The 26,171-nt window shown below is 45.5% G+C and overlaps 1 protein-coding gene across 7 annotated transcripts in view; it reads right to left on the reverse strand.

Moving 5' to 3' along the window:
• Positions 1 to 6,321: 6,321 nt before the first annotated feature.
• Positions 6,322 to 26,171, reverse strand: part of LOC146173073 (uncharacterized) — a 43,031-nt gene continuing 23,181 nt past the window's right edge. For 2 of the 7 annotated variants that reach the window (XM_084584196.1, XM_084584197.1), the window contains exon 8: positions 20,717 to 22,174. In XM_084584196.1, coding sequence (XP_084440322.1) covers positions 21,683 to 22,174 — 492 coding nt within the window. In that variant the 3' untranslated portion in view covers positions 20,717 to 21,682. Of the gene's footprint in view, positions 7,331 to 8,243; positions 8,379 to 20,712; positions 22,175 to 24,710; positions 26,001 to 26,171 lie in introns of those variants that run through there. The other 5 variants (XM_084584198.1, XM_084584201.1, XM_084584200.1 and 2 more) reach the window with 5 other exon arrangements.

Raw genomic sequence — 26,171 nt, forward strand, 5'->3', positions numbered from 1 at the left:
ATCAGCCGCTTCCAAGGGGACTTGCCAGTACCCGGAACGTAAATCTAGGGAAGAAAAGAGTTCGGCGCCTTGCAAACAATCGAGAGCGTCGTCGATGCGCGGGAGAGGATAGACGTCCTTTCGCGTTATCTTATTAAGGCGGCGATAATCGACACAGAAGCGGATAGAACCATCTTTTTTTTTTACAAGGACAACAGGTGAGGCCCAAGGGCTGCTTGAGGGCTGAATCACGCCATTCTGGATCATTAGGTCGACTTGCTCTTCTATAGCCTGGCGTTCGGTTGCAGACACACGATAGGGACGCTGTCGTAGTGGTGCGTGGGTGCCGGTGTCGATGCGATGAGTGACTGTAGAAGTTTGACCCAAAGAACTTTGATGAGAGTCGAAGGAGGAGCGAAAGTGATGTAGTAGGTTCAAAAGCTGAGTGCGCTGCTCTGGAGGAAGATCGGCATCGATGGAACGGAGAAACAAGTCTGTAGAGGGGGGAGCGGGCGCAATTGAAGGGGGGCTGAGCGCAGTCACGGCACAGTGCGGCGCGTCGTCAGGTTCCTCAGAGATCAGAAGAGATGCGATTGGCTGGATACTTCCGAGACATTCGCCATGGCGCAAAGCAGTAGGGGAGTTAAATGGGTTAGAGACCCATAACATGGAAAAGCCAGCGGAAATAGCGAGCACTGCGTAGGGCAATGGAAGGCACTTGCGGCGCAGGAAAGTATGGGCTGGTGTGAAGAGAACGGTGTCATCGCTAAGAGATGCACAAGCGACACGAACAAGCACTGAAGAGCAGGGAGGAAGGTCGATATCTTCGGCGACGAGGGCTTTAGCACCGGAATTTGACTGATCAGCGCCTGGTAAGGCATCGGGCATAGTCGAGAACCCCACTTCAGCTCGAGCACAATCGATAATAGCAGCATGACGCGACAGGAAATCCCAGCCTAAAATTACAGCGTGCGAGCAACTTGGCAGCACGACGAACTCAATCGTATAAAGGGAATTTTGAATAACTACTCGAGCGGTGCACGCTGCTAAAGGCTTGATATGCTGAGCGCTGGCCGTTCGCAACGAAAGTCCCGCAATTGGCGTCTTCACTTTCTTTAAAGTGCGACATAGTTTTGCGTCCATTACCGAAATCGCAGCACCAGTGTCAATTAGAGCCATGACAGCAACACCCTCGACGAAAACTTCAATTAGGTTTGTCGGCGACAGATGAGGACTTGGGAAGTTCGACTGGGTCGCAGTTCTCGCCTCAGGAACTGCGGCCTCTAGTTTTCCTCATGTGAAGCGTTCTGTCGACGTCGCATCGGAGAGATAGAGCGGCGTCGCGGCGACGGTGAACGGCGGTCGGACATGGCTGAGCGGTCTGGGGAGAACTGAGGGCCAGCTGGAGGCTCAGTAGGCGCGGAATACTGAGGCGTCGGAGACCAGTATGCAGAACCATGAGTAGGTGGTGCCGACACCGGGAGACGGTTGCGGCAGTAACGAGAAATGTGTCCAGCAAGCCCGCAAGTGTAACAGATTGGCCGGTTATCCGTCGTGCGCCAGGGATTACGTGGTCTTGGAGCCGGTCGCATAAACTGCGCAGGTTCTCGCGCAGGCGCAGGAGGCGGCTGAACGTAGGCTGGTGGCGGTGGAGCATATGCAGGTGGCTGTCGGGCCGCAACAGCCGCATAAGTTAACGGCGCTGTAACAGGCATGGGTTGAGGGGCTGGAGGAAGAGATTCAGCTACCTGTTCTTGAATAATATGGCGCAAACTAGGAGCTAGGTTTGAGGAAGGTTCTTGATGGCAGGATATAAGGGAGAGCTGTCGAGCAACTTCTTCCCGAATGAAGCTCTTAATTTGTGGTAGAAGCGCAGAATGTTCACATGCATCTGTCAGGCCAGCAAGGGACTCGGAGTGCATGGTGTTCGCGCGAGTTATGGCCCTTTGTTTTCGCAGTTCATCATAACTTTGACACAGTGTGACCACTTGTGCGACGGTGCGGATATCTCGAGCCGACAGCATCTGAAAGGCATCGTCATCGATGCCTTGCAGAATGTGCTTGATCTTCTCGGCCTCTGACATGTGTGGGTTAATGCGCTTGCACAGGTCGACGACGTCCTCGATATAGCTCGTGAAATTTTCGCCAGCTTGCTGAGACCGCGTACGCAAGCGCTGTTCAGCGCGGAGTTTCCTCACAGCTGGTCGGCCGAAGACTTCAGAGAAGCTGGCTTTAAACGCGGACCATGATGGAATGTCCGCTTCATGGTTTCGAAACCATAGGTTTGCTACGCCGGTGAGATAGAAAATGACGTTGCTTAACTTTGTTTCCGCGTCCCATTTGTTGTAAACGCTCACTCGTTCATAGGATGTGAGCCAGTCCTCGACATCGTGGTCGTCAGTGCCGCTGAAGATGGCGGGGTCACGCTGGCGGAGGGAGCCGGGGCAGATGATGGCAGAGCCAACTTGTACGGCTTGGTGGTTGACGTCCTCAGGCATCGCAGGAGGTGGTAATGTACGGCTGCGGAGTTCCAGGGCGAGAGGATAGATCTTGACCGGCACCTCCACCAAATGTAAGAATGGGGGGTTTATTCAGCGGATCAACAGGACTTGATCAGCAGGACTGAGCAGATCAGCTTCGAACACAGCGGCAGCGAACACAGGCAGATCCAGCACGCGCAGCGATCACGATGCCACTGACTGGCATGTTCCTTGTGCACTTCTTCCTCTTCACAATATATAGATTTTAAGCAGCACTACGGGGCGTGAGGGACATAAGAAACCTTTTATTGTTTTTCTACATATCTTGTTGAAACTTACTGTGCGAGTGCAGAAACGAATGATGATTGCAAATATGCATTTGGATTTCAAATATTTCATTCATAGAGGAAGATATAGCAAAGTAGCTATTCTAATAGGATTGTTTCTTGCGGCCCATTATGGTGATTTCACGTTAAACAAAGCCTCTTTTATGAACATGTAAATACTGCAAAATATCCATCGCTCGTCCTAAAGCTTTCCGTTTTCATAATTGTGATATATTAGCAATTAGACTAAATTTTTTTTAATATTGCCACATATATTTGCTTTCACAATTTGTATTTATTTATGGTCAAGAAAGTGTTATTATACAAACTTCCTTAGCTTTAACGTATGAAATGGACCTTTTAAAATCTATTCGTGTACCTAAAAGAGGTCTTTTTAATGAGGTGTTCCCATAATGGCGGGTAGTCTTGTATTTGGCCATTTGGCCATATTGGCCATATTGGACAAGATATTTTAAATCTATATGCATTTTTTGAAATCAGCATTTTATTCTGCACTTGTATGCTGTGTTTCAACAAGATATGTCGAAAAATAGAGAAAGAGCTTTCAAGACCCTTATTCACCTTTAACCAACAACTATTGAGTTGCGTGCAAAACTCACTACCGACTAGGTCGCGCAAGAAATGCTTGTATGGCTTGGTGACAACGAGGCTTTATGTGTTTATCGTAAGAACATCTTGTATGGATACCAATGGATAGGATGACAGATCGATATATCGCGTCCCGCCATCAGAAGCTTTGAGCAATCTACGCGATACAGGTGGTTTGTGTTGCTAATAAAATATAGAATAATGAGTTTTTTTGGCCTCCCTAGGATTACTGAAGAACGCAGATTACAACCCTTGTTGTTCGAGGCGCCCTCATTTAAGACGCAAGGACCCAAGTGTGGGTGGAGGAGCATGCGCAAACAAACCTCTAGAACACACCCGAGACGTGGCTCGCCAGGAATGAAAAGTAATGCTGAGATTTATCCCCTACGCAAATTGATTACCTTCTTATTCCCAGGATTTCGGACTCCAGTGGTCCGACAAAATCGCTAGGTGTGGAGTAGCATCTAGATTTCACTTGATCTCATGTTCCAGTCCCAACGGTTGCAGCGTTCAGGAGATTGCCGCGTATTTGAGAACATGTGTGTCAGCCTCGATGTTAATAGCTTTGACGTACCTTTTCTAAAAGGAAACTGCAGCATATTTTTTTCATTCCACAAGTCGGGCTTTCAGCACAAATCTAGAATTTTTCATGCTGTGAACTCAAATATCAAAAATTAAGCAGAAAAACATAAATAGTACTTTTTTGCAGAAATACCAACCGGTGCCACGAGACACACACACCACCGGTAGCACCGCCCGCTTGATTGACCAGGATGTCACATAAAAAAATTTTGGGGAGCGGGGAAGCTGCTGATATGGCTACAGCGTTGGCTTTATGGTAATCACAGCTTTCCGCAGCGTTGTGAAAGTGCTCGTAGCACACTATTTATACTCGAATGATCATCGGGGGTTTTACCGTACGTATCCGCACCAGTTTCTCCAACAAACGACGAATCATCGCCGTTGAAAGGAAGGGAGTTCAGCCGTCGGCGTCAGTCGGCTTTGCATGAACACTTGCTGCGGTACAAAGCAAGGCATTTTAAAAAGCAGTGCACGCTGTTATTACCATAATCTACAATGCCCTCAGCGAAACATTGGCGCAAATATTTTTGTGAACGAAGGTCAGCGAACGATACTTACGCCGACTACCACCATATCATACGCGCCCTACCCCGTCCAACAGACCTTTGTTCTTAAAGAAGAGCCCAAGGCGTAGTCTAACGAATTCCATGATCCGAGAGCCCGCTGTCCTCAAAGGGCAAAAGGCTTGCAGTTTACACGAGGGTTTCAGGTTACAGAGATGGCGTAGCAGTCTAGTGCAGCGGCTTGTAAATCTAATGTTCGAATCTCACTCACGGTTATGTGGTTACTTTTTCTATTCGATCGTATGAATCAATAGGTATTAAGTGAACGAAACACGTTTTCGTCTGACAGAGCTATTTTTCTGAGTTCGATAGGAAAATAAAAATGCCAATTCAGCGAAATCGCCCAGCTTTAGTTTAAAAAAGGAAATCAGTGGCTATCTGGGGAGATCCGCAAACACGAAAACCTGCCGCCACATCTTATTTTCAAAAACTCTTCTAGAAAGTGAATTCTGCACTTGGAAGGTGTGTTTATGAAGCTATGACTGTCATATACGTCGTGGCATATTTTGAAAACAAGACGTCACAACAAGCTCAAAGAGGTTAAATTGCTTCATCTACAAACGAGTACTGCTTCACCAATGAGAACTAATATGGCAGTTTACCTGCATACATGACAAAATTACTTTTGAAAAGGAAATAAATTACATTACTAATTACTTCGCTGAAAATCGCAGAAAAGTAATTAAATTGCATTACTCATTACTGCTCGGCAAAAGTAATAAAATTACGTTACAATTACTTCTACTGAGTAATTCAATTACTTTGAAATTACTTTCTAGTTTCCATAAATGCAAAAACTAAGTAAAGCTATTAAACAAAACAACAACTTGTTCTCCAGAGTATTCTAGTTGACTATAGTTCTGATCAATTCTGTCACCTTTTGCCAATCCGTTACGCTGGCTTCGGATTGCAGCACGTCGTTCCTGCTTTCGCGCACTCTACTTTGGAGTCTATTGAAGGAGTGATGGCGCACTTTAGTAAAAGTAATTTCGAGAGGAATAAATTACTCTGCTGCGAAATTACTACCAAAACGTAATTCACTGCATTACTAAATTACCAAGCCGAAAAAGTAATTCCCTACATTACAAATTACCGGAAAAAGTAATTAAATTACAGTAATTTCATTTATGTAATTCAATTACTGCCATGTCTGCTTACCTGGCATTTGGCATCCCAAAAGATAAACCTAGCTTTTTGTTTACGACTTCGTTTATTTGCCTTCATGACAAGTGCATAGTGGCTGTCAGAATTCTCGATTTTACAGCCTTTAGGTTGATGTTGTTCTTATGGTTCTTATTTGTTCGAAGGCTAGCGTATAATCGCTGACTTGACGCGTTCTTGTGACACGAACATAAAAACATTTTTAATGCCACGCTCCATCCTTTAAAACGGTGGCACTGCACACAATACTACTTGCTGGCTCTCATGGTGGTGGTTGAAACGCATGGAACTACGTAAACTGCTAAATTATTTGAAGTTACATAGGAGAGCAGAATAAAAAATAGGGAGCAAGGATGGATGCCCACGCATTACTGGACCATTTCGAGGGGAATTCTGGAGTCTTCCTTCCGTTGTAGGAAATTCTCCTGGAACTCCTGCTAGCGTGGGTATGAGAAAGCGCCTAATGCTCTCTTTGTAAAGCATAACCAGGATGTCAGCACCGGGGCTTGTTCCGCATTAGTACATACGTGAGGGTGCATGTGACTCTTGTCTGGTGTCTTGTGATCAAGCTTCTCTGATACAAATTCAGGGCTTACTGCGAAAAAAAAAAACAGAGACAGAAATACTTGGCTTTCTTTATTGTCAACGTGTGCAGATATTACCAATGCAGTAATTACAGTTTTCAAAACATATTTAAGAAAAAATGTTACAAAAGCAATTCGTTACAAAGAGTGTAATCCACTTTATTCTACTTAGCAGGAAAGCATTTACTGACTCATGTTAGTTCAGAAATACTTTTGGTGCATAATTGCAAGCAGCTTTTTTACGTTCACAATATTCCTCTTGGATTATAATTATAATCCTCTGCTCGAGGAATTCTGGGAAGGCCGATGAGGACGCTTCAAGGGTATTGATGCTGACCGCTTAAAATAATGAATTATTGACAAGAAAGACGGCGATATTTTCACTGAAACTATCGTTTCCTATGCGAAGAAGACAGCGTCAGCCATCGTTGAGTGTTAGAAATAAGGCGTACATAGCAAATGTTTCAAAGAGCGAAGATGGTGACTTTCCGAAAACGCTATAATGCTTTTAAATTTAGTGTCGTATATAATCAGGCACGTTTTACTTGATGGAAGCATGGTACGCGAATATCGAAGTCGCATAGAAAATCCAGGTATCCTGTTACGTGTCCCTGTAAAGCAAATGCTTTTTTAATCGTAGTTTCTGCAAGCTTTACTGCAATACTGCTAAAATACCAGGAATTCAAGAGGGCACTATGATCACCTTCAAGAAATTAAATACGTAGGCGGTGGTGTATAAGTTAAACAGGGAAAAGTGATGCGGTCAGTAGAGGCTAATACCATTGCCTGCGCCGCTGAGGGCGCTTTCTTTCGCCAGGCATTGAGAACCGAGATTGAAGAGTGTATCTTTGGAAGACACGTATGCGACTTCTAACTGCATTCTTAATTTTTCTACAGATGGCCACTGCCGGCACGAGGCCGAGGTTGAGAGCGGCCCTTGCGACACGGAAAGCGCAGCGACTAGTAGATACAGCAGGCTGAAGCCACCAAGGCCACCCCTGATGCCAGGCGAATGATAGACTGGGTGTCAGTGGTGCTACCTGCGACTAGAACAAAAAAAAAAAGTTGAGAAAACTAGGCCAAATGCCAGCATATTGTTCACCTATCAGCTGAGTAAAAAACAAACCGTCCAAATGAAGACGACGTTTAAAATTTCATGAGAAGCATTGCTTTTAAACAAGATGTTTTGAACACGCCAACAAAAGCGGCAAACTTTGATGCAAATGACGTCATTAATATGCAGAACCTGCACCTGCGGAGAAAACTAGAGAGCGAGAAATGTTACTAGTTGCGGAGGCTATGGTAGGACTCGAACACGGCACGCTTGTAGACCTTCTGTTAACACTGCGTAATCACAGTCACTGACAGTTTTCTTACATTATACAGAGATGCAACGATAATCAACAAGCAGCATGACTTAATACTGTGCAAAATAAGGAGCCATTCATCTAACTTAACCAGCTCATCTTGCTAATGCTGGAAAGAAGGAAATTCGTATTTGAAATTGGAGAAGCACTATACAGCAGCCCTCTAATCTATCACATTATTGAACGTAGGAGTTAGCCCCGTTAGTCTAGTCCAAACTGATAAATATAAAGCTATTCTGGAAGCCCCGATAGTAAAGGAGCTTAGAATAATTCCGCGAATGTGCTCTTGATTTTTTGGGTGACTGATCTAAGCGTAAATTATGAGAAAACGTTTAGAAGGATGCAAGTTGTGAACGAAGTAGCCTTCGAAATAATTTAGGGCTCTGGAAATGCCAGCTTGAAACCATTGAATTCATTGGTGCATATTCAGCACTTAATACGTAAAGGTACGGTAATTATACTCAAAATGACTGTATAATTTCCTGCAGCTGAACTGTCTCTCTTGTACTCAGATAGTGCTCAATATTTTGGACCACTGTGCTTTATTTTATAGTTGTGTACTATATTGAAACTGTAAACATGCCATACATACTCCGATACAAGCGTTCCTCGATGTGTTCTCCGCACAGGATACTAGTGTGGACCTGGGTAGGCTGTATGAAGGAGTTAATGTTGAAAACATTGAATTGAAGCCGGTGTGACGTGCTGGAAAATGTGGTGTATATATCTGAAAATGACCAGATTGACCAAATCAGTCTTTGCTTGTTTTATTCTAGATGCCATTGTGGGACAATGTCGATATTGTTTACTTCGATCGCACGCTTTTACTGTGGCAACTGAGCATAATAACAAGCTTTTCTCAGGCAAGGAGAGAGTCTATAGGTATAAGTAAATGAACTTTCAGATCAGGTTAAATGTTTTATGCAGTCATATGAAGACCACGAGAGATAAGTGGCCTCTTCGAGAAGGATTAATTGGACACTGCGCTGCTCTGAACGCAAGAAACCGTTCTGTTGGCTTTAATAATATTCCGGGAAAACGAGCCTATTTACAGTTCAGACAAATATTTGTTGCATGGGCAACACTGCGGCTGAGCCTTAAATTGCTTCCACCTGAAACTCTTGGGTGGGCGGGCTCCTTGAAAACACCAGGTGGGAACATCGAAAGCTTATACATCACCCGCGCTTCTGGTGCCTTATCAAACACCACCTATGACACCTTATCAAATATGCCACGTGGGCATCCCTAGTGAAAAAACCCTATGAATCACAATAACCTCATACAAATTCTCATACTAATCTCATACTAGACTCATACAAATCATATATCATCTCATACAAATCTGATTCAACCTATGAGAAATATATGAGATTGTATGACATTTGTATGTGTTTAGCATGAGAAATCTGTATGATGTTATTGTGACTCATACGGCTTTTTTCACTAGGGCATTAGTGCTTTTTCAATAGCTACATCACAAACGCTGACTGCAGTTGCACTGCCTTCTCTATTTCACCCAGGGGCGATAGGTACAAGAATCGTTTTAGGGTACGTACCATCGTGAATATCCACGTTTGATTGGAAAGATGAAAACATTATAGACTCTTCAAAAATGCTCATATATGCCAAAGACACCACAAACGGGAGGTTTCAATTTCACCGACACTCGTTCTACTAGCAAGTTGTGAGTTACGGAGACACCGAGATCAAAACCCGGCACACCCCCACGAAGCTGGAGCTACAAGGTCGTCCACTTCTAGCTTGAACAGATCACTGCCTTGAAAGAACCACTGCGTGTGATTTCGAAGTATATGTTTGTAAAGTGATGCAAATATAAAAAAAGGCCTAAGGTTGTGTACTTCATATAGCCCGTCAACTACCTCAGCAGCAGTCCCGGGACGGAGGCAATGACGCTTTGAAGACGTCAGCCATGTTCGAGCAACAAGTTGATAACATTGCAAGTTGCCCCAAAGCTTTGTACGTCACCGTATTAAGAGTTTTTTTGCGGAAATGTGGGAGCACTAGAATATACTAAGCAGATAGTGCTGGCAAGACTTCTGGTGGCTGATAAGAGTGTTGCGACAGCGCGGATGTGGCCGATGCCGATGTTTTATACTTGCAGATCAGTTAGAAACTCACAGTCCTCCAGTGAACATATCCCGAAAACTACCGATGTTCACATTGTCTTTTGTCCAGCAAGCGTGAAGTTTCTATGCACACTTCCGAGCTTTACAACGTACGTAGACACATCGATGCTTAATGATTTCTGAGATTTAAATTCTCAAGAAAGAAAAACAGAATAAAGGTTTCACTGAGTTACGGTTAGGTTATCCTTAAAGAAGAGATTTTACATCTGGCTGTTTTTAAGGACGATGCGTTCACTACACTTTGATTAGCAGCAAATATTCGCTACAACTAATCAAAATTCTGCCAATTAGATTTATTTCACTGTTTGTTTCTTCAAAGGATTTTCACTGGTGTCTAAAGAAACATTGTAAGTCGATAATCTGACCACGCTCTAGTTTAGACGCTCTAAGCAGTGTTTACTTACAAGAAGTTTATTTTCATCTTGCATCGTCTGTCAGTTTTGGACTTTTCTTTCAGAACTTCTTTGGCAAAAATCATTCTTGTTTAGTACACGAGTGTATATTTTGCCCATATTTTCACATCCGCGAAGTATAGCTCAATGCAGTGGAGTTATTTTGCTTTAGTGACCACCAAAATTAGTCTCATGCAATTACATTTTCTATAAGCAAATATTGCAGTGGCATATGTAATTGGTCTCAAATGAGAGTTTGACTCCAGCAGGTTTCTTTGGAATGCGCCCAATAAGTTTCAAAATCTTACGAGAGTAGAAGTTCACCTCATGCCTCAAAGTGCGTAGTCTCTGAGGCGTCATTTTTATTAAGAGTGGAGAAGTAGGGCCGACATAGTTTGCACATGGTATACCTTCATACAGCTTTCAAAGAAAATAACACAGACGGGCTGCAGATTGCTGGAAGGAATTTCGAGACAAAACGCATCAGGGAGCTTGTGCGAACACTAATTCCATGAGGCCCTTTATATTGCCTATAAATGCCAGTGCTGAAATGTAGTGATTTGGAAAGACCGTCTTTCGTACGGCTTGGAACGGAATGGTTTATGGGGTTTAACATCCCAAAGCGGCTCAGGATATGGGAAACCCGTAGTGGAGAGCTTCTCAAATATTCGACAATTTATGTTTCAGTAACTGACATCGCACAACACGGGTGCCTTGCATTTCGCCTACATCGAAAAGCGAGCGACGCGGCCAGAATTTGATCCCGCACTATTGCGTACCTCAGTCGAGCCCCCTAACCACTGCGCTACACTGCCGAGGCGGAACGGATTGGTACGGTTCTAGAATCTTTCTTCAAAAGTCTGCTTTGAGTTCTTTTCTCTAAATTTGTCTAATAAAATATTATGCAATTCATATTTCCTATTTAGCTAACTAGGAGCGCTCTAAATATGCTTGCCTGGCCATGATTACAGCCTGTAATAATGATCCAGGAAAATCTTTATAGAATAAAATTGACTTCCGCGGATATTTTAATAGACAGCTGACAGTGTGTAGGACATGTGATTGTTTGTAGTCTCCGTATAATGCTGAATAACATATATTGTCACCAACACACGTAGCAAGCAGCACAACAACCGAGCTGGCTCTTTTTAATCAAGCGAAAACTCGAGAGAGACGAGGATGACGCTTAGCCACGTGCCAAGCCATTCGGCCACTTGGTGGCGCCAGAAGATGGTCAGCGGTGTGGCATTGCCCCCCTTCCAAGGGGCATCGACCCGATGCCGCAAGCGTAGGGGAATAGTCGAAAAGCGGGGCGAGTAATACGGGAAAGTCTCTGGCTCTGGTTTGGATCCTGAATTGCTTTACCGATTGTAATAGGGCTTCATTCTGGCAACGTGAACTATTTCAGATTTCGGCTGCCGAGAGGAGCGTACAGTGCCTTGTGGTAGCACCTCGTAGTTCACCGCGCTGAGGCGGCGGAGCACCTCGTAAGGTCCAAAGTATCGCCGCAGAAGCTTTTCAGAGCGCCCTCGCAACCGTATTGGGCTCCATACCCAGACTCGGTCGCCGGGCGTGTAAGTCACCTCTCGGTGTCGCAGGTTGTAGCGCTGGGCGTCGTGTACTTGTTGGTGCCGAATTCGCTGTCGGGCAAGCTGGCGTGCAGCTTCTGCGTCACGAATAAATTCGTCAGCCCCAACGACAGTGTAGGGAGCAGAATCTGGAAGAAGCATGGCATCCAGCATAGTCAAGGGCTCGCGTCCATGAACCAAATGAAATGGAGTGAAGCGTGTTGTTTCCTGGAGTGCAGTGTTGTATGCGAACGTGATGTACGGCAGAATCCGGTCCCAGTTCCCATGATCATCGTCTACATACATAGAAATCATATCGGCAATTGTCTTGTTAAGCCGCTCAGTCAGTCCATTAGTTTGAGGATGATATGCTGTTGTCTTGCGGTGGGTGGTGCCACTGAGTCGAAGTACCTCACTCGTGAGTGCCGACGTAAACGAGGTTCCTCTGTCAGTTAAGACGACTGTTGGCGCACCATGACGGAGTACAATGCTGTGAATGAAGAAATGCGCAACTTCATCTGCGGTACCACGTGGAATGGCCTTGGTCTCACAGTAGCGGCTAAGGTAGTCAGTGGCAACTGCTATATATCTGTTACCCATGTAGGACTTCGGAAATGGGCCCAGTAAGTCCATGCCGACCTGTTGAAATGGGAATTTCGGGGGATCGATAGGCTGTAAGAGCCCAGCTCGTTTAATGGGTGGTGTTTTCCGCCGCTGGCACTCACGGCAGGTACGGACGTAGTGGTGCACAATGGCAGCTAGCCTGGGCCAGTAGTACTTTCGGCGTATCCGTGCCAATGTGCGAGAAAACCCGAGATGGCCGGAAGAAAGGTCATCGTGGCACGCACGAAGAACTTCGTCATGTAGCGTTGTGGGTACTACAAGCAGGTAAGCAGTTTCTGTTGGACCGTAGTTCTTGTAGAGCACACCATCACGCAGGCGAAATGACGACAGTCCGCGCCTGAAGAGCTGAGGAGGAGATGACACAGTTCCTTCCAGGTATTCAATGAGGGGTAAAAGTTCAGAGTCAGCCCGCTGCTTTCGGGATAAGGTGGACGTCGCGATAACACCAAGGAAAACGGAATCGTCGTCGGAGCCGTGCGCGTGGCAGGGAGTAGGGGCGCGGGACAGACAGTCAGCATCACTGTGTTTCTTGCCGGACTTGTGCACGATTGTAACGTCAAATTCTTGCAACCGAAGGCTCCATCGAGCAAGCCGACCCGATTGATCTTTCAGGTTTGCCAGCCAACACAGAGAGTGATGGTCGCTCACGACACGAAACGGACGACCGTACAAATACGGACGAAATTTCATGACTGCCCACACAACAGCGAGGCACTCCTTTTCGACAGTTGAATAATTAACTTCGGAACGGGACAAAGTGCGACTGGCGTAAGCAATGACACGTTCTGCACCGTCCTGCCACTGAACAAGGACCGCACCGAGGCCAACGTTACTGGCATCCGTGTGTAGTTCCGTGTCGGCCTCTTCGTCGAAGTGGCCAAGTATTGGCGTACATTGGAGACGGGACTTGAGTTCCGTGAAAGCGTTTTCCTGGTCGGGGCCCCAAAAGAACGGCTCGGCGTCTTTTGTCAGGCGGGTCAGAGGCTCAGCGATCTTGGAGAAATTGTTAACAAAGCGACGATAGTACGCGCAGAGGCCGAGAAATCGACGCAAGCTTCGTTTATCCGCTGGTTTGGGGAATGAAGAGACAGCGGCCGTCTTCTCTGGGTCTGGGCTAACACCTCGAGCGCTGACAATGTGGCCGAGAAATTTCAGCTCGTTAAAAGCAAAGTGGCATTTTTCGGGTTTTAGAGAGAGACCGGCAGATCGGATGGCCTCGAAGACAGCGCGCAAACGTTTCAGGTGCTCGTCGAACGTGTCCGAGAAAATCACAACGTCGTCGAGATATACGAGGCATGACTGCCACTTCAGACCAGAGAGTACAGTGTCCATCATTCGCTGAAATGTGGCAGGGGCCGAACAAAGGCCAAACGGGAGCACTTTAAATTCATACAAACCGTCTGGCGTAATAAAAGCGGTCTTCTCACGGTCTCGCTTGTCAACCTCTATTTGCCAATATCCACTGCGGAGGTCAAGGGACGAAAAGTAAGTGCATGACGAAGACGATCGAGGGAATCGTCTATGCGTGGCAGGGGGTACACATCCTTTTTCGTGACGTTGTTGAGGCGTCTGTAATCCACGCAAAACCTCAAGGTTCCATCCTTCTTTGTGACGAGGACAACAGGCGAAGACCAGGGGCTCGTCGACGGTTGGATAACGTCGTCCTGGAGCATTTCTGTTACTTGGCGGCGGATGGCATCACGTTCTTTTGGAGACACCCGGTAACGACGCTGACATAGTGGACGTTGGTCATCGGCAACTATAATTCGGTGCTTCGTTAGTGGCGTCTGTCGGACCTTGGAGGTTGATGCAAAATAATCTCGGAATGAATCGACAGGATTCTCTATGCAGCGTTTCTCACTGGGCGAGAGGTGCGGGTTCACATCAGTCTGAATGGCTGTAGGCGTCGCATTGTCGGGGTCTGACGTGTTGGTTAAAGCGTACTGGCCTGTACATTCTCCAAGTTCTTCAAAATAAGCGACCGCCGTGTTCGCCGTCAAATGTTGGGGTTCACATGTGAAGTTTGTCACTAGCACGTTGGCTTGGCCACGGACAAGTTCGACAAGGCCCCGAGCTACACAAACTTGTCGAGTTAGAAGCAGTGACATGTTAGCTTCAGCAATGCCACTCGTGCCGGTGCTATGATCACATTCGACTGTGACGAACTTGCTCGCACGCGGAGGGATCGTTATGTGGTCGTCACAGACGCGCAACATCGTTTTCTGGAAGTCCGTGTTGCTATCAACGGCTCGCTTCGTTGAAAACGATACCATGAGCTGCTCCCGAAGGTCTATAACCGCACCATACTCTTGAAGAAAATCCATGCCGAGAATCAGATCTTTGCAGCACTCTTGTAATACGGCAAATGTGCCAGTGAAAGTAAAACCGCAGATCTCTATGCGGCAAGTGCACATGCCAATCGGCGTCATTACATGACCACCGGCGGTACGCATCATTGGCCCATACCAAGGCGTCAGAACCTTACGGAGTGCCGTGGCTAGCTGGCTGCTCATGACGGAGAAATCGGCGCCGGTATCTACAAGTGCGGTCACATCACAACTGTCGGCGGTTACAAAAATTTCCCCGGAAACAATGCATTCGCAGCACGTCAGTAAGTTCATCGGATCGGGTCGTCGCCGCTCGGGCCGTCGCGTCAAATCGTCGGGTGGAGGCTGTTTAATCTGAAACGTAGCGGCGGCCCCACCCCCGGAGGTCGCCGTGTTTAGTTTTCCCGGTTAGGGGACGTGCCTGTGAATTGCCCAGAGGAAGAGTGCCGACTGGGCGAAGCAAAACGCTTCGGAGATGTCGATCGCGACCGCCGTTGTGGTGACGTTGGCTGCATCTCGTTAGCGGCCAGGTACTCCTCAATCTCCTGTGGTCTTTCGCCATAGCGGGGTCGAGGCGCGTTTGGTGGAAATCCTCTATAGCCTATTCTCCGGTATGGGCAATTGCGAAGAATGTGACCAGGTTCGCCGCAGTGATAACAGAGCGGTCGTCTGTTGGGTGTGCGCCACAAGTGCGCCTTGCTGATAGCGGGACGCTGGTATTGCTGTGGCTCGACGGGGCGCAGATCTTGTTGCTGCTCGACGGGGCGCATGTAGCGAGGCGGTGGTCCGACAACGGGACGGAATGGATTTGGCTCGGGAGCAGGTCGACGTAAGACATCACTATAAGTCATGATGCGTGGCTCCGGTTGTGGTGCTGGTGGTGGTGGTGGCTGCACCGCTCGCCGAATTTCATCACGGATGACGTCCACGGTAGAATAATTATTTGCAGAGGGAGCATTCAAGTGGAGGTTTTTTAGCTCTTCGCGGACAATGCTCCTCACAAGCTCCCGCAATGCCTCGTCGCTGGCTGCTGGCACGGACGCGCAGCAGGGTGTGGCCGCTACGCTTGCCTGGCGGCCGTATTGGGTACTCCGTTCCTGCAGGGAACGTTCCATGCTGGTAGCTTCTCTCGCGAAATCTGCGACAGTTCTTGGGGGGTCGCGAATGAGGCCAGCGAACAACTGCTCCTTCACCCCGCACATGAGGTGCCGTACCTTCGTTGCCCCAGGCATGGTAGGGTCGGCCCGATTGAAAAGCCGCATCATGTCCTCGACAAACATGGCCACACTCTCATTTGACTGTTGAGGCCTTGAACGAATTGCAATCTCTGCACTTTGCGTGCACTCGAGCTGAATGTTGTAAGTAACTCACGGCGAAAGGCTTCCCAGTTGACAAAGGACGCCTCGTGGTTCTCGAACAACGTCTTGGCCGAGTCTTGCAGCGCGAAGTACACATTCATTAGCTTCCGCTCGTTGTCCCATTGGTTAAATGCAGCCACACGGTCAAAACTGGCCAACCAGTCTTCCACATCCTTTAACCGGTCACCATGAAATGATGGCGGTGATCGCGGTGCGAGAAGGACGAACGGTGGGGCGTTGCTGGAAGGCTGGCTTGTCTGGCTGCTCGTCGTGGATGTCATGGTTCGTAGCGGGGTGGACAGCGGTTCAAACTCCGGTTGTAGGCCTCGCAGGCGACGGCTGGCTTTATGGACAGGAGTCGCGTCCACGCGTTGATGAGCAGCGTCACTGACGTCTTCGGGGGCAACGTACATGGGATCTTATCCTGCACAATCCACCAAATGTCACCAACACACGTAGCAAGCAGCACAACAACCGAGCTGGCCCTTTTTAATCAAGCGAAAACTCGAGAGAGACGAGGATGACGCTTAGCCACGTGCCAAGCCATTCGGCCACTTGGTGGCGCCAGAAGATGGTCAGCGGTGTGGCAATATCGTGGAGCCTAGCACCATTCTGTAGATCGAAATATCATCGCTAATTAGCGCTATCGTCAAAAATGATATAAAATGCCTTAGAGCTCCTCTTCTCCAGACGACGAGTATCTTCTCGCTCGGGCTTATTCCTTCATGCCGCCAACTTCCTTATTGATGAGTAAGAAACTCTAAGGGAAAACTGCGAAACATCTTATTCGCTTCAATGAGATCTATTAAGGAAATAATTTAAAAGACACTTATGCTGCTTGATATTGCCAAGGCAATTTCTCATTTCACTGCTAGCAAGCAGTCCAGATTATTTATTCCCCTTAAGGTATTTTTCTATTTCACATTTTCTCTCTAAATAGACTGTAGTCAGCCTTAACTGAGTGACGGCATCAAATAAAAGTAGTTTGCTTTCCTTTTGTCGCCACTAGGCAGTATAAGGAAAAAACTATTGTGGCGACAATTGTTAGGCGAGTTTTTAGGTAATTCAACTAATTGTGCTCTTCATAAAAAATAACTTCTACAAGACAATAAAATGAGCTCAAATAATATGGTTTTGAGAACCCAAGAGTATATCGTATTGCATCTGAACGCGGGGAGTTCAGAACCCAAGAGAAAGAACAAAGGTCGCTACACTGCTTCGCTGCTCTATACACTTAAACAATGTATATAATGAATGCTAATTTATACGCTGGTATTAAAGCATCAGCTTTGCCTACATACGCAACTAGGTACCTTGGTTAAAGCCCTCTATAAATAGCTCAGTTCGGCCCGTATCAGTGATAAAGAGAGCACGCATCCATTAATATTATTCCACATAATAATTGTCTCACTAAATATAGGTGCTGCTGGAATGCACATAAGAGATTCTGTCGCAGAATCCCTGATATTCCCAGTGACTACACGGGTTTTTCAATTAGACATAAGAAATCGTAGGGATAATGAAGATTTGCTTTTAAAGGGGCTTTAACGAAAACTACAAACTACTACTACGACCAATAGGTATCCCATCAATCTTCCCCACAACACTAATTATTTATAATAGCTTCATTAAAATCGACTATATGGGCAATCGAAAATGATGCTCCTCCCCTCCCCTCTCATATCAGCTCCCTCCGAAGCGCGAGGAAAAAATGGATGTTGTTTAAGAGGACTAAACCCACCGGAAGCGAAAGCTTCGTAAGGCTTAGTCTTGTTTCACGTTACTCGTAATCATCATCACCATAACTACTATAATCATTATCAACTAAACGCACCGTAACTGTCATCGCTACTACCATAAGTACTGTTATCATTAGCTGCGCAACGTCATATTATTGCTACTATCATAATTATCACTAACCACACTGGCAATGCCATCTCTTCAATCATGTGCTGTGCGATGTCAGTGCACGTTAAAGAACCCCAGGTGGTCGAAATTTCCGGAGTCCTCCACTACGGCGTCTCTCATAGCCTGAGTTGCTTTGGGACGTTAAACCCCACAAACCAACCAACCAACCATTAATTACGCTAGACAAGGAGAATTACCATGTTTCTCATAAGCCAGGCGTGGTGTGCTGGTTTGCGCTCTCGGTTGGGAACCGGAGAGATAGTGGTTCGATACCCACTGAAGGAAGTTACTTTCTTTAAAGTATCAATATTGTATTTGCTCATAGACGCACTTTAAATCAAACGAGGCGTGACGCCACATGTGTGGTGCTACCACCCCGCTTCAAAGGGGACGCTCCTATATTCCATCCATCCATGGATGGATGGAATATCCATCTGTCCATCCATCCATCCATCCATCCATCCATCCATCCATCCATCCATCCATCCATCCATCCATCCATCCATCCATCCATCCATCCATCCATCCATCCATCCATCCATCCATCCATCCATCCATCCATCCATCCATCCGTCCGTCCGCCCGTCCGTCCGCCCGTCCGTCCGCCCGTCCGTCCGTCCGTCCGCCCGTCCGTCCGCCCGTCCATCCGTCCGTCCATCCGTCCATCCATCCATCCGTCCGCCCGTCCGCCCGTCCGCCCGTCCGCCCGTCCGCCCGTCCGCCCGTCCGCCCGTCCGTCCGTCCGTCCGTCCGTCCGTCCATCCATCCATCCATCCATCCATCCATCCATCCATCCATCCATCCATCCACCCATCCACCCATCCACCCATCCATCCATCCATGGTCCTCTGGCTCACTGAAGGTTAAACGTGAGCAAATTTTGACCTTGGTCCGAAGTGGGCTAATGAAGCTTTCGATTCAAAAAGAATAAGAAGCCGCGAGAGCGCCCGACGATCACCGTCCCACCCAAATTGAGTGTGTCCACTGAGTGGGCGCACCAAGCAAGCCACAGGACGTCATTATGAAGGTTTGCACACAACGATGTACCACGCGAATTGGTTGTCAGTGGTAGCCAGGAGAACTACTTAAAAATTACTTGTGAAGTACCGGCTCTACACCAAACTTTCAATTTGACTCGGATACTAACAATTGTGCCCTCTACGAATTTTTGCATTGAAAAATTGACTGCAATTAGATTTTCAGAGGCCCTTTAAGAGCGTGAAGCGAAAGCGTTAATAGATCCCGTTGGCCGGCTCTCGTTGAAGGTTCTCCTTTGGCGTACATGCATTTTGGTACTCTCTGGAACTTCTCATTTCCGCTTCCACTAATTAGTCCGCACATGCTCATTATAATGCTTAGAGTCGAACAATACTACATTACGTGAAAGGTAGCCCCACTTATATATCCCCGCTTTAGCCATGCCGTATGAACTTGCCTAAGTGTCCCAGCGCCAGCCTGTCTGACTTGGTATGTGAGGCTGAATTTCGATCTCAACCTCCAATCTCAAAGGCGAAGGCTGAATTGGTAGATTCTGTCAAATCGGTCATGACGCGTGCTCTTCCGGCGTCACACATCCCGACAATCAGTCAGTTCACGCCAATGTCACCTGCCATTTATGCTAGAGCTGACCCCGATATTTGAGAGTAGAATATTTCTATTCCATATAAGACTGAGAATCTTGAATGGCTCCGACTCATTGACCTTAAAACCAAAGCAAGTTCAAACGAAGCACACTAATTATGTATGTCATGTATAGTTCAAATTGAATTATAAAAAACCTAGTGCCCGTCACACTTTTCTGGACGCCCAAACCGCACAGTAAGGGAAGGGAGGAAGTTAGTATGGAAAGAAGAGAGAAACAGAAGACGTAGTGGAAGGCTACGGAGTAGTTTAGATCACATAGAATCTTTAACATGGAATGACATCGCAGAGCACACGGACGCCTCTGCATCTCGTTTCCGTCTAAACGAGAAACGCAAATACGTCCATGTGCTGTGCGATGATAGTGAGGGGAACGAGACCATGATAGAATGTCAGCTGCAACCTCTGAGCGGCAGAGACCACAATGGCGGCAAAACGCGAGGCACACCATGTGCGGAAGCCCGTCAAAGGCGAAGAGCCGTTCAAAAAAATATTAAGTATACAAAACATTCACTCGTATAATCAGGTTTAAGTGAGTTGAAAGCTCCACCCTTTTTTTTCGATAGCAGTGCCGACGTGATGCCGACAAGGCCAGAAGCACCGACAAACCGGGATTTCTGGAGATTAGGGCATTTAACGCTAACGAGTGAACATCAGCATTAAGAGTTTCTAGTTAACCAAGCGTGAACTTTGACCTCTTGATGCAACGGGTAGAATGCCACCGACCAATGTCCCGGAAGCAAAAAAACTATGAATTTAGAACAACGCCTTTTTAGCTTTTTTTTCATGCCGCTCAAAACCCTCAAGATCAACTGTCATGCGGTTCCTGCTATCATCTGCACAAAGAGCGATATGATGGGAAATAGGGATGATGGGAAACTCGACGATTCTAGCTTGTGACTTCACATTGTACAAGAATGGCGGGAATGGTGAGCACAGCTAGAGCACCGCCGTATTACACAGCAGGGTTGTACATTGAGAATCAACTGTCAATACTAAGGTTTTCAGAACAAAATGTAAGTGGTTGTTGCGAAAGTTACTTAGTGTGCAGAGGGAAACTTTGCGCTTAGATATTAAGTTATAAGACAAGCTTTTATTAGAAAAATATTTTATTCACAGGAAAGTTTAAACAACCTACGTTAAATATATATAAAGAAAGTAAACACCAGCATTAATATTTGCAAACTTGCGTTGCCTCTTGTTCGTGTGGAAATATAAATTGTTTGAAGCCTACTGGAACTATTCAGCGAAAAGCGGAGTGTTTCCGAGCACCGCCGGTAACACTGTGAACAATTAGCAAAAGTAAGTACTGCCGAACAAGCTTTTTCTTTAAGTGAAAGGCATTTAGAATTATTCAATAATTACAAAATCTTGCTAGCCAGCATTAACGCGAACATTTTTACCTCACCTCCCTTTACTTGTTTCCGCATTGATGAACATGATGTTTTAAATCGTGTCTACAATTTTCACAATGCTGCAAGACTTTCAGACGGAGTGACGTAAGATCTGTTCACTGGATACTAAGATTCAATATAAATTTACATTACACAGTAATGTTTAAGTAGGTACTCAAAACGTATAGTGTAGTTACAGGTGGCTACTCGAATTCCCGAAGTGTATTTTTGCCATTCGCTGCACAGAAAAGAAATTCTGTACACCGCAGAGCAGAACGTGGGTTATTGGGTCAGTTAAGTTCAGTGAGAGATAAGAAAGCTGCACCAGAACTTCGAGCTTGAACGTTTATTGGAGAATTACGTCTGATAACCTTTCCATGAAAGACCATCATTCATAAAACAAAACATTTTCCTTAACTCCAACGCAGTGATAGTGTCTTCCTAATACACGTACGGAGGCATGCTGACATTTATCAAAACTATTCCAAAGCTTGATCCTCCTGTGTTTTATTATAATTGCTCAATTTGTTCATCATACAGACGAAACGAAGGAATTCTATGAATTTATCCCCGCTAAAGAGCAGACGTGTTTGATGTAGGTGAACGGTGACTTGCGAGATAACAAAAGTTAGTATTTGGGAACTGATGTTGAGCTAAGAATGAGATTTTTCTCTAAACAAACGAATTGTATTCTGCGTGATAACTTGCATCGCACTCAAAATGCGTTCTTTTTTTAGTTGAACTCTTAAATATGCCTTTCATGTCTCGAAACAAATTGGCGAAATAGCAATCACTGCCGCTTTGGCGTGCATCTTTGCTCAACTCAAATATGTTCTTAAGCAGGCGTTCAAAAGCACGATCCCGCGGAAGTGATACCGGAATTTCTGGCAGTTGGCAGCGGACTTCTGGGGTTATTGCCGACCATAAAAGCTGGTATCTTTGATGGTTGTCTGTGACTCCGTGATTCGTTAACCACTGTAGAAGATGATCGCGCCAGGTTTTTATATCTTGCTTTGACAAATCGAGGGTAGGCAGTGTTGGCAGCGCAATATTCTTGTGCTGAAGTTCACGTGTAGCGCCTTTCAATCCCTGCACTTCAGATCTCTCGGTGTCTGCTAGCCTCCTGGATGCCTTGTTGGTCCCCGCACCCGCAGCATTGGTGTTCTGCGGCAAGAATATCGTTCTGAACTAAGCGACATGCTCAAACTGCTCTTTACCTGTGCATATTGCATTAAGAAACCATTTTGTTACACAAATCTGCTTTTATTTGTTCCTAATTGTAATCTTGCAATATATGCCACTATTAACACGAGATTATTCACCAAATCCCTACTGAAAAATCAAAAGTTCTACGGGGCAATATCCTTATAAAATCTCATTAAATCGCATAGTCTCATACGGTGCCCATCTTTATCATAAAATATCGTACATAATTTATGATAATGTACAAGAGACTATGAGAACTTATGCAATTATATGCGACTTGTACGCGATTTCTTATGTGGATTGAGTGAGATTGTGTGAGAAAATGTGAGATTACTGCCCCTTAGTTTTTTCAGTAGGGATGTTATGCTTGCACGGCAATTTCGAGGTCCAGCCGCACTGCTTAATCTCTACTGCCACTGACAGAATTTTGGTTAGGATTTGTCCTTATCCTTATCAGCCGGTCTATACTCAAGTGTAAGGTAGATACCTCTCCTATCTCTCTCTAGTTAACCAGGTGCTGTGCCAGATGAATCTATGTCATTCTTTTGATGATATTAAGCTTAGGCTTGAATGCATTTTATAGCCGCTATTCCAAGCCGACCATTTCTTGTTATAGAGCCATGCAAATTGTGTCATGACTTACACATACCTAATAGATTTTGCGCGCATCCAAGTTGTTATTCCTGCTTATGGGATAAAATTAACTCCTGACACAGGGTGCTTAAGGATGCAAATACTTCATAAGGAAAATGTTCAGCTATATACAACTTACAACGGGAGCAGAGTCGCTATGGAAAAAATTGATTCTCGAAGACAGTATTAAACGCTGTCCATCCCTACTGAAAAAAATTGAATGAGGCAATAACCCCCAATTTTCTCACACAATCTCACTCAATTCACATAAGAAATCACGTACAAGTCGCACAAAAATGCGTAAGCTCGCATAGTTTCTTGTACATTATCAGAAATTGTGTAGGATATTTTATGATAATGATGTGCACCGTACGAGAGTCTATGCGATTAGATGAGATTTTATGAAGTTATTGCCCCTTAGAACTTTTGGTTTTTCAGCAGGAATGTCTGATGTGCCTGTTATTACTGGGTCCCCAATAAATGAAAATTTAAAATTTAGTTTAGGCCACAAAATTATTTCAACACAAATAAAGTCTGTCTATGGCAGAATAGTTTGTTTAATTGAATTCAGTCAGTGCTCCGAAGCATCAATGTACAAGAGGCATTCAGGAAACAGGGTCAGTTTTTTTTTTTACAATGTGAACTACAAAAACACGTGATATATTTTATTTTCATTTCCAGCCCACTGTATCACTAAATCAAGGCTCATAAATACAAGGATAATATATTCACTCCTTGCTCACTTCTTTCTCTCTCACCGTCCTCCCTCACCCCTCCCCAGCTTTTTTTTTTCGTCGGAAGCAATAGCGTTTTTAAACCCCCGCCAGTGACGATCGGGCTGTCCAGGCGGATACAAGTAGATTTGTCGAAACGTTGACTGGACCTGCGAACTAAGCCCCCCCTCCCCCCCCCCCCCCCTCTATCCTTCTTCAGTGCTCTTTCATTCCGTGTAGCTATCTTATTTCTCTCGTTCTACCACAAAAAGCCCGAACATTCTCAAAAATTATAGCATACGCCTCTATGCAAACCCTCATAATTTCATGCAAACGAATTCTGATTACCCTTCATATCTCTGCTTTTAAATTAACTGCTTGCTAAGCATAGTGATCTTTTTGATGCTCCTATTTTATAATGGGTAGGTTCTCACCTAGATTTAACCCATTTTTATCGTTATACCCCAGGTGCATTGGAATATCCGCAATTCATTTTGTGCGTTTTCTTTTGTGTTAATATATTACGACTCCCGCGTCTCCAGCTTTTTCGTATGGCAGGCCACAAATAATCACGTGCCAAATTTTATTCAATAACGTATATGTTTAAAAGGTTAAAACGTTAAACCAGAAATGATTGCAATTACTGCAAAGCCGCAACTTAATCATGTAAGTTGACAAAAAATCGGTGTCATTGTGCACTAGTTAAAACTTGACATTAGTTTGATCTGGTTATACCAGAAAGCTAACACTAGTAAAAAAGAAGAGGAGGGGCTGTAAAAATATGCCCCACGCATTTAGTTTCGTACGTGCCGTAGGTCGATAGTGGCGTGCCTACAAAAGCTTGCAGATTCGTTATAAAATATCAGAAGGAAGGAAATTTAAGTGAAAGAGTGTGACGAGCGTTGGGAAGTGTGCCCATTGTAATTGCCCACGCATTTTGCGCCTAGGGGAAATTGGTTTAAGTGTATTTTCTACGCGTCAACCTTTCTTGTGATGCGCCATGAAAGTCTTAAAGATACACACGCTGAACAAAATGGCCTGAACACGAGACATGTTCTACACTCATCACAACTCATGCTTTGAACTCTCACAAATTTTCTTTTCCAGTTCGTCATTCAATCGAAGTACCAAATCAATGGAAAGAGGCATTTATCTTCGTTTTGCAACATCGTTGCATTTTTATTTTGAGAGCCCCGTTTTTATACAAACAGCATATTTATCACTGGTTGCAAAGGACAACGTTCGTGACGGTTTCGGCGATGCGTGTGCAGACTGGATGGCCTAGTTGTGAGGTATTTAATTCGAGCCGGAAATTCGCCAAGGTCGCATAGGTTTCTAGCGTGCATTACCTTTCTATGTTTCTCCAGGCACTTGCCGCCTTATCTATGTTCTTTACCACTATCTGATAAAATTAGGTGCATTATTTCATAACTGCAAAACAGTTCCAAGTTTTGTACGGTTATCAGCTACACCCTGGATGAAAGAAAAATGTATTAACAGTTTTCACTAATGTTTCCGTGACCTTTAAGAGACAAGGCTTTCGTTCCATTCCAGCAGCGTTTGTGGCTGCGCCTGTGACTCACTTTCCTCTCTGGCGCCACCTGTCCCCTCGCTCGCCGACATACAATTCCTCCTTTTAGCAACAGAGGAAGGCGAGCTTGTCATCCTCCAGCTGTCCGAAAAAGGAACTAGCCGCAAAGAGCTAGCAGCCGTGATATTTAACCGAAACAGCCTGTTTCTAAATGCTTTCTTTGCTTTCACTTCTCGACTTGCACTGGCTTCTCAGATAGGCGAAATTCCTTTTCGGTTTAATTCGCAAAGAACAGCGTCTCGATATTGAAGTACGCAATTTGGCTGCAGCTAGGTGGTCTTGAAGCGAAATCAGACGTTTCCAAGCGTTGTCCTCCTTCATATGTGCCTCTAGCGTTCCCCGACGACGTTTTTAGCCGCAAATGGTTTTCACGTATATGTGACAGTGTTATTTTTGTTGCATAGTGAATTGTGTCGCAACTGATGTTATTTCTGGCAACAATGACTGTCAAAGAGGAGAGCAGATAGCCAGGCTTTAGTGCCATTCTTCATTTCAGTAATGACGACCAAAGGAAGCGGCGGGGTTTGACGTCGCTTCTAGCAGATGGCGATTGACTGTGTGCCCTAACTGAAATTTGTGTACTTTTGGAGTGGACAGGCAAATGTGCAGAGTGCAGATCAGGCCACATCTCTGAACCATTTAAGTGGCTTTGCGAACGGGTTTGTTGGCTATCCGAACGTTCTCTGCATGGCAAACTGCCGTTTTGAGTTGATTTATGCCCTGGCGGTCGCGTTTTGGGAAGATGCAAGCTTGGTTCAGGGGGTGGAAGGGTTATTGACTTCTTCTCGTAAGGCGCTAACTTCATTTCCTCTCCAAGTGTTTTGGTTTGGGCTAGTTCCTCGTTTTGCTGAAAACGAAAAAAAAAAATTACAAGATTGTCATATAACAAATAGAGACTGCAGTGTATAGTAACGTACACGACCGAAAACCAAATCCAAAAGCATGACTATGACAACGCTCGCTTATGATTAAATCGTGCACAGCGATATCTTAGTCCTAAAAGAGCAGCTGATAAATC

The sequence above is a fragment of the Amblyomma maculatum genome, chromosome 11, assembly GCF_055883805.1.
Source record: "Amblyomma maculatum isolate TAMU_Amacu chromosome 11, ASM5588380v1, whole genome shotgun sequence".
Taxonomy (NCBI): Eukaryota; Metazoa; Arthropoda; class Arachnida; order Ixodida; family Ixodidae; genus Amblyomma; species Amblyomma maculatum.